This window comes from Coregonus lavaretus (assembly GCF_964263955.1).
Source record: "Coregonus lavaretus genome assembly, chromosome: 13".
NCBI lineage: Eukaryota > Metazoa > Chordata > Actinopteri > Salmoniformes > Salmonidae > Coregonus > Coregonus lavaretus.
Window position 1 is genome coordinate 14,712,608 of NC_140000.1, and position 9,244 is coordinate 14,721,851.

Here is a 9,244-nt window from a genome sequence, read left to right on the forward strand (position 1 = left end):
GAAACTGCCTTGTCTTATTATAGCACAATGTGTTTATATTGACATGTTTAGCATTTCTCATGCATGGTGGAGATCAAGTCCATTTGAACACAGTTTATTGGGGGAAATAATTAAGCCAGTAATTTATTTGAACAATCTGCATATATTCTTTAATGCAATGGCAATTTATCCTAGATTGACAAAATCAAAGGGGAATTCAGTCCAGCCCTTGTAGCCTACTAGCAGCTCTTGTTAGCTTTTCAGGACAGGACAGAGCCTCCAGCATAGGATTTGATCATTTTTTATACAGCTGATTCAGTGTTTCTTTGTCCCCATGGAAAGGCTAGGAAGCCCTCTAGTGTCTGTTTGATAGACTTTGATACATTAGCCCCATCTAGTGTAATGGAAGCTCAACTACCACTTTCCTCTGTATTTTGGAGGGCTGAGGAGCAGTCTTGAGGAGGACAGCAGGTGGAGTCTTGTTTACTTCATTAATTGTCCTAATTAAGTCCTAATTAAGAGACATGATAATTAGCATTGGATGGTTTGAACTGTATGATTTGAAAATAATGTGGCATCTATGTAGCCTATCCCAACTCAGACTTTTTAAAGAATATACAACTTTTTATCAGCAAGTGACCTATGTTCACAAAGGCAAATACAATTTTCTTAAATGAACACCCACACCCTACTGTGACTTATTATTTTATAGGTGACCATTTTCACTAAATAGTCTGAAGGGAAAACGTTCCAATCAAGCTGCTCTATGCCTGCTGTTTATAGGCAAGGTGGACGCAATGATGAGTCATCATTATTTGACTGATGAGAGTGTTACAGCAGGTGAAGGGCATCAGTGAGTGTTACTGACTCATTCAACATGTTAATCCCTGATTCAGATGGAGGCAGTATCCGCTGTTACAGAGACCTTCACTGGTATCACCTTCAGAGGATGGAGAGTACAACCATTCCTGATGTATGGAAAGACTCTGTCAGTGAAAGTGTGTGTGAATGTATGTTATTATCTGGGTCAGAGAATGACAGCATTCCTCTGTACCAGTCCAGCTGCACTCTGACCCTCTTGGGTTTCTGTCTCACTGTTAGGAGCTCGAGTCTGTGAACAAGTGGCACCATTAGAGCATGTGTTACATACCTATCCATTAAAAACCACACCCCAGGATCCTCTACACATGCCGATGTCTCCCTTCCTCCGGCAAGACTCTGTGATCACACCGACGATCCATTCTGTACTGTCCCCAACCTCAACGTCCCAGCTGTGTGTTCCTGAGTTAAAGCCCTCAGAGACCAGGACCATTGTATAGTCATCAAATCTCTCTGGGTTGTCAGGAAGTTGAAGTATCTCATCACTGTTTATCACTGTGGTTAGATCATCAGACAATATTAGATGTGGGTTTGCAGTGTTGGGGTCTAGAGACACTGGAGCTGAACAGAGACAACACAAACATACCATAATGAAATTAAAATTGAGGTAGGGACATAATCTTATTATTCAGCCTAAATTTCATTCACTAAGCATATTTCTTGTTTTCTGAATAGGAAAATGTTAGTTGCGGTAACGTTTTATCCCAATTGTATCTAATACTCACTGTATTGAATTGTTCCCTGCATCTTCTCCCAGACTCTATACTGTGGGTTTCACAGGTGCTTTGCTACATCAATCAGTCGTCCTGAAACCCTCTCACAGTCCGGCTGTGTGCAGTGTGTTCTGGAAGAACAGTAAGGAGTCAGTGGGGTTGGATACAGAACCACTGAGAAAAGAGAGACCGGAGGCAGATCACTTACCTTTCCAAGGTGGCCCTGTAGTGCTGCAGATAAACTAAATCAATTTCTATCCATCTCTTATTATACCAAGTATTTTGGTTATAACAAACTTAGAACAAAGACCTGGTGAAGAATGCTCTCTATAAAATATGAAAAGTACAGTTGTCCTTACCTGTAGGAATGAGATGCTTTCAGCTCCCAGCTCCTCTTCTATGGCTCTGATTGTGTCTGAAAGTGATGATATCTCTCTGCTCATCTCTTCAATCTTCTCCTTCATCTTCTGACTCTTCTGCTTCTCTTCCTCCCTTAGTACAGCTATCCTGACCTTCTCTTCCTCTTGTAGGTACAGGTGAAGCTTCTCAAAGTCCTCCTTGATCTGCCTCTCTGTGTGCTGAGCCTGGCTCTGTAGATAGCAAATAAGAATGTGTCTGATAGTAACACCAATCATCATTTTATCATCCATAATACCACAGGGTGGAACTGTGGCTGCGATCACTCTGTATTCTTTCTTTAATGTGTTCTGCTGTTTGATCACAAGTCCGTTTAACGTCATTGAAGACCTTCAGCTTCTCCTGTAAGGGCTTCAGTGCAGTCTTAACCTCCTTTAATGAAACAACATAGAAGTTGGGTGTAAAACAGTGAATTATCAAATACATTCAATTTCACCATCTGAAGAAGTGTTCTATATTATCAACTACCTTACGATACTGTGCAATGTCATGTATTGGGCAGTGGTCATGACTCTTGTGCTTTTTCAAATTTTGACACACCACACATATGGGTTGTTTATCCTCCAGACAAAAGAGTTGGAGTTGCTCACGGTTGTTTTGAATCTTGATTATTTTCAAATCATGAGTAAGTCATGCAATGTAAGTTAGTTGAATGTTAAATAGCTGAATGTCACAGTGCTGTTCTATTCTGTACTTGAATCCCTCTTACTTGAATCCCTCTTGCTCAGTTGAGTCAAGGATGGAGCTCTATATAATAGCAGCACAAGGGTCATAGATTTCTGCAGTTATACTCTTCTCTGTATACTTATCATTAGTGTGTTTGCTTCGCCAAGAATAATGCTGTTCTCTTGCATGCTTATTGTTTGCTTTCCACCAATTTGAAACTATAAACATCAAACCAACTTCAAAATGTGCAGGCTGGCAAAACTACAATATAACTTTCAGAATTGTAAAGGCCGACAAACAGGCAGTGTATTGAATCAGACATATAAGGTAAACAGGGGAGGAGGAGTGGGAGGAGCAGAGAAACCTGTCATTATTTAAAAGTGAAAACTCCTAGCAAGCCCTAGTGAAAGACAGTAACTGATCATCGTAGAAGGTCCTGTAGATACGTTTATGTTGAGGTAAGATCATTCTGTTTACAATGTATTATTTTCTTTATTCTTTTTTAACTTTTTACTTGGAGTGTTGTTTCCATAGCACTCCACTAAAAGACACATGTTGAAATGTTTTTCTCAATTCAGATAATTTGATTGATATGTGTTACATTTTAATTCGGTCATTTCAGATTTTTGAATTGAATGATAATTGTTTTGTTCAACTACATTATTTTAAAAATAATTTCACATCTGTTTAGCATATTCAACTGTTATTTTTTGGGGGGAATATACAACTTTTTATCAGCCAGTCCTATCTTCACAATTGCAAATACACTGAAACTTTTTTATTGAACACCCACAACCATATGTGACTCATTCTTATGTAGGTGACCTTTCCGAAGTACATTTTCTGTGGAAAAAAGTTTAGAGTCAAGCTGTTCTACTTCTGTTCCACTGAAATGGCAGTCAGATGTGTATGCCTTCTGTTTATTGACAAGGTGGACGCAAGGGAACCAATACAACAACCAGGGATTCAGAGTAGTTTGTGTTCCCACGTGAAACCCATGCAGCTCATATAATGTTGGTGTAAACATTGATGCTTCAATAAACCAAATGTCTTCTTGTGTGGTGACTTTACATTTCTCCATAGGGATATTGTGTTGTTAAATGCAGACCCAAATGATGTTAATGGTATTGTGTTCTGTTCCAGCAGATATTGTACGGTGGTAATCACAGAAAATGGCAGACAATGCAGCATTGCTGATGGTTCTCTTCCTTTGCCTCTGTGGTAAGTGATGTGATGAACGTTCACACCTATATTCACAACCCTATCTGAATTGATGTGTGTGTATGTGTATATATATATATATATATATGTGTGTGTGTGTGTGTGTGTGTGTGTGTGTGTGTGTGTGTGTGTGTGTGTGTGTGCATGCGTGTGTGTGTGTGCATGCGTGTGCCTGCACCCTTGCAAATATACAAGGTGGTCCCACACAGGAAAATAAGACCACAAAGCAGTTTGGGTAAACAGAAACTAAACTGCAGCCTCTATTGGTGTTCTACATGTAGACTTCTCACCCTCAGACATTCTAGTGAAATAGGAAACATTGTTTTTACTGAAGCTATATGTGTACAGTATACACTGAGTATATCAAACATTAGGAACACCTCCTAACATTGAGTTGCACTGCTCCCTTTTGATTTAGAATTTTAAGACCCCTTGAAGTATCCCCCCCAAAATATGAATACATTATTTAATGAACAATTATTTTGGGCTTTACTGCTATTAGCTCATACAAACGCATTGAATAACAGTCATTACATGGAACAACAGATAGTCCCCCCAAAAAATCAAAGGGAAGTTTGGTCTGAAGTGTCTGTCCTATATCTGAGAGATACACTACATGGCCAGAATTATGTGGACACCCCTTCAAGTTAATGGATTCGGCTATTTCAGCCACACCCGTTGGTGAAAGGTGTATAAAAATGAGCACACCGCCATGCAATCTCCATAGACAAACATTAGCTGTAGAATGGCCCGTACTGAAGAGCTCAGTGACTTTCAACATGACACCGTCATAGGATGCCATCTTTCCAACAAGTCAGTTAGTCAAATTTCTGCCCTGCTAGAGCTGCCCCGGTCAACTGCAAGTGCAGTTATTGTGAACTGGAAACATCTAGGAGCAACAATGGCTCAGCTGCAAAGTGGTAGGCCACACAAGCACACAGATCGGGACTGTCAAGTGCTGAAGCGTGTGGCGTGTACAAATCATCTGTCATCGGTTGCAACACTCACTTCCGAGTTCCAAACTGCCTCTGGAAGAAACGTCAGCACAATAACTGTTCGTCGGGAGCTTCATGAAATGGGTTTCCATGGCCGAGCAGCCAAATACAAGATCACCATGGCAATGCCAAGCGTCGGCTGGAATGGTGTAAAGCTTGCTGCCATTGGACTCTGGAGCAGTGGAAGCGCGTTCTCTGGAGTGATGAATAACGCTTCACCATCTGGCAGTCCGATGGACGAATCTGGGTTTGGCGGATGCCAGGGGAATGCTACCTGCCCGAATGCATAGTGCCAACTGTAAAGATTGGTGGAGGAAGAATAATGGTCTGGGGCTGTTTTTCATGGTTCGGGCTAGGCCCCTTAGCTCCAGTGAAGGGAAATCTTAACGCTACAGCATACAATGACATTCTAGACGATTCTGTGCTTCCAACTTTGTGGCAACAGTTCGGGGAAGGCCCTTTTCTGTTTCAGCATGACAATGCCCCCGTGCATAAAGCGAGGTCCATACAGAAATTGTTTGTCGAGATCAGTGTGGAAGAACTTGAATGGCTTGCACAGAGCCCTGACCTCAACTCCATCATACACCTTTCGGATTAAATGGAATGGCGACTGCAAGCCAAGCCTAATCACCCAACATCAGTGCTCGACCTCACTGATGCTTTTGTGGCTGAATGGAAGCAAGTCCCCACAGCAATGTTCCAACATTTAGTGGAAAGCCTTCTCAGAAGAGTGGAGCCTGTTATAGCAGCAAAGGGGGGACAAACTCCAGGTTAATGCCCATGCTTTTTGAATGAGATGTTCGACAAGAAGCTATCATTTTTGTTGTTGTTTTTTAAAAACTTGTATTTAACTCTTTATTTTTGGCACTAAACAGTCTTCATATATACAGTACCAGTCAAAAGTTTGGACACACCTACTCATTCAAGGGTTTTTCTTTATTTTTACTATTTTCTACATTGTATAATAATAGTGAAGACATCCAAACTATGAAAAAACACATATGGAATCATGTAATAACCAAAAAAGTGTTAAACAAATCCAAATATATTTTAGAATTTAGATTCTTCAAAGTAGCCACCCTTTGCCTTGATGACAGCTTTGCACACTCTTGGCCTTCTCTCAACCAGCTTCACCTGGAATGCTTTTCCAACAGTCTTGAAGGAGTTCCCACATATGCTGAGCACTTGTTGGCTGCTTTTCCTTCATTCTGCGGTCCAACTCATCCCAAACCATCTCAATTGGGTTGAGGTCGGGGGATTGTGGAGGCCAGGTCATCTGATGCAGCACTCCATCACTCTCCTTCTAGGTCAAATAGCCCTTACACAGCCTGGAGGTGTGTTGGGTCATTGTCCTGTTGAAAAACAAATGATAGTCCCACTAAGCGCAAACCAGAAGGGATGGTGTTTCACTGCAGAATGCTGTGGTAGCCATGCTGGTTAAGTGTGCCTTGAATTCTAAATACATCACTGACAATGTCACCAGCAAAGCACCATCACACCACCTCCTCCATGCTTCACGGTGGGAACCACACATGTGGATATCATCCATTCACCTACTCTGCATCTCATAAAGACACGGCGGTTGGAACCAAAAATCTCAAATTTGGACTCATCAGACCAAAGGACAGATTTCCACCGGTCTAATGTCTATTGCTTGTGTTTCTTGTCCTTTAGTAGTGGTTTCTTTGCAGCAATTCGACCATGAATTCACACAGTCTCCTCTGAACAGTTGATGTTGAGATGTGTCTGTTACTTGAACTCTGTGAATCATTAATTTGGGCTGCAATTTCTGAAGCTGATAACTCTAATTAACTTATCCACTGCAGCAGAGGTAACTCTGGGTCTTCCTTTCCTGTGGTGGTCCTCATGAGAGCCAGTTTCATCATAGGGCTTGATGGTTTTTGCGATTGCACTTGAAGAAACTTTCAAAGTTCTTGACATTTTCCAGATTCACTGACCTTCATGTCTTAAAGTAATGATGGACTGATATTTCTCTTTGCTTATTTGAGCTGTTCTTGCCATAATATGGACTTGGTCTTTTACCAAATAGGGCTATCTTCTGTATACCAACCCTACCTTGTCACAACTCAACTGATTGGCTCAAACGCATTAAGAAGGAAAGAAATTCCTCAAATTTACTTTTAACAAGAAACACCTGTTATTTGAAATGCATTCCAGGTGACTACCTCGTGAAGCTGGTTGAGAGAATGTGTGCAAAGCTGTCATCAAGGCAAAGGGTGGCTAATTTGAAGAATCTCAAATGTAAAGTATATTTTGACTTTTTGGTTACTACATGATTCCATATGTTATTTCATAGTTTTGATGTCTTCACTATTATTCTACAATGTAGAAAATAGTAAAAATATAGAAAAACCCTGGAATGAGTAGATGTGTTCAAACATTTGACTGGTACTGTACTTCCATAAATGTTTTCAACTGGTACCGGGGGAATTTCAGACTAGTCATTGTGAGGTCTGTGGGCATCCTAGAACAAAACAACTGACTTGTGCGTATTCGTGAGAGTCTCACCGTTCCACAGTGTGTAGCCCAAACTGTTCGGACGCTACAGACAGAAGTTGACAGATCGTCTGTACCGACCTCAGACGAGTCCCACTTGTGGGGGTCGTAGAGCAAAACGGAGAACAGAGTCTCTTCTTTCCATAGAGGGTTCATAATTCACAATTGTTTGTAGACCAAACTGTTCGGACACTACTGACGATTTTGACGAAGTCCAATTTTCGGGATGTCTCATGGTCTGACATACACCGCTCTAGCTCACATCTTTCACCGCAAATGCAGAAGTGCAACATAGGCTGAGGTGGTGGATTAAGACGCATCCAATGCAAAAATAAATAAATAACGGATATCTCTAGCTTTAACTGATGGGTTTTTTGGAGATGTTTTTATTATGCTAATTGGATTTCTGCTGGGCGTGGATTTGACCTTAGGGTTCAACTTTCTCCTCCCCTTCATCTACACTGATTGAAGTGGATTTAACAAGTGACATCAATAAAGGATCATAGGTTTCACCTGTATTCAGCTGGTCAGTCTGTCATGGAAATATCAGGTGTTCTTAATGTATTGTACACTCAGTGTATAATAGAATTACACTGATAATGATCTCTTTCTCATTTGTCTCTTCAAGAAAAGGTTGTGGCTGATCCAGGTACAAGTATATCATGATTAACACATATCGTATGAAGCATAACATCAGGACAAATTCCATATTTTTCACACACTGGAGACCAAAATAATAAATAAATAATTTTCCTATCCCTTTTCACCCATCCCACTCTTGTCCTCCGTCCCCTCTCATCTATTTTCTCTATTATTCACCCACCTCTACCAGATAACCCGTCCTGCTACAGGATCGAGCCTGGCACCATGGCTGGCATCATCGTTGCAGACGTGATCCTGACCGTTGCCATTGTCATTGTCACATACCACTGTGCCAGCCGACGCAGACGTCAAAAAGAGAGGGGTAAAGTGCCATGCAGGGTTTTTTCATGAACCTAATATGTATCTACTGCTTCCATTGGATCATGGGCCTCTGTCCAATGCCCACTATGAGCAATATTATATGTCACAATATTATACTTATGAAAGTTTAACTTCCCCCTTTTCTTGTCATGGTTCCTGCATCCCTGCCAAGATGATGTTGCTTCCCTTGTATCCTCATTCTAGAATTTGAAGGAACTATGAACAGCTCTATAATATTCAAGTTAACCCCTTAGACTCTGTAACACATGTACTGTTTATTATGTGCTTAGAAAACATAATCAATTACCATCAGTCAACTGTAAATCATTAAATATCACTAGTATGTTGTATGTAAGAATATGTTTGAGAGCTCTAATGGTCTCTCTCTTGCTCTCTCTCTCTCTCTCTCTCTCTCTCTCTCTCTCTCTCTCTCTCTCTCTCTCTCTCTCTCTCCCTCTCTAGCTGATGAAGTCTACATGAATGTCAGGGCAAACTGCAAAATCTAAGAATCCTCAGAAAGCACCAGAATACATATTAGATATATTTGTATATACGGTGTGATCTAGTTTTACATCATGTCTCTCAAGACATTCCAGTGACTTTATTTGATTTGAAGTGTCTCAATGAACTGCTATTCACTGCCACCTCCTGGTGAAAACTCAGTAAGAAATCACATTGAAATTTGAATTATTTCAAGATTTACTCAAATAAAAAGGTGAAACACGTACACAACTTTGTGTTGACCAAGTTAGTATAAAGATGTACAGGAGGCTCAAAGCCACGATAAGCCTGTGTAGAGTATTATGTCTGTGGTTTAGATGGCCATCTGTCCTGTCCATGTCTCCTATGAGGTTTAATACTGACCAAGTCAAAGAGGCCCACACACACTACACT

At 40.8% G+C, this 9,244-nt stretch overlaps 1 protein-coding gene and 1 pseudogene across 2 annotated transcripts; one reads left to right on the top strand and one right to left on the bottom strand.

Annotated features, from left to right (window-relative positions):
• Positions 1 to 871: 871 nt before the first annotated feature.
• Positions 872 to 2,497, bottom strand: LOC311139245 (nuclear factor 7, brain-like; annotated as a pseudogene). Its single transcript has 6 exons — positions 2,462 to 2,497; positions 2,227 to 2,360; positions 1,931 to 2,159; positions 1,780 to 1,802; positions 1,584 to 1,702; positions 872 to 1,419 (listed from the first exon to the last, which is right to left on the bottom strand). The product of its transcript is annotated as a nuclear factor 7, brain-like (transcript).
• A 585-nt stretch (positions 2,498 to 3,082) lies between these two features.
• hcst (hematopoietic cell signal transducer) lies at positions 3,083 to 9,006 on the top strand. Its single transcript, XM_084175062.1, has 5 exons — positions 3,083 to 3,112; positions 3,801 to 3,875; positions 8,016 to 8,036; positions 8,220 to 8,351; positions 8,813 to 9,006. Exons 2-5 carry the CDS (start codon positions 3,827 to 3,829, stop codon positions 8,854 to 8,856), a joined length of 246 nt encoding a protein of 81 aa, XP_084031188.1. The 5' UTR covers positions 3,083 to 3,112; positions 3,801 to 3,826; the 3' UTR covers positions 8,857 to 9,006.
• Positions 9,007 to 9,244: the final 238 nt, after the last annotated feature.

Excerpts from the sequence above, each read along its gene's own strand:
- hcst (XM_084175062.1), top strand. The coding sequence starts at position 3,827 with ATGGCAGACAATGCAGCATTGCTGATGGTTCTCTTCCTTTGCCTCTGT. Across the intron at positions 8,037-8,219 it reads AAAGGTTGTGGCTGATCCAG|ATAACCCGTCCTGCTACAGG; the intron begins GTACAAGTATAT and ends CACCTCTACCAG. Across the intron at positions 8,352-8,812 it reads CAGACGTCAAAAAGAGAGGG|CTGATGAAGTCTACATGAAT; the intron begins GTAAAGTGCCAT and ends CTCCCTCTCTAG.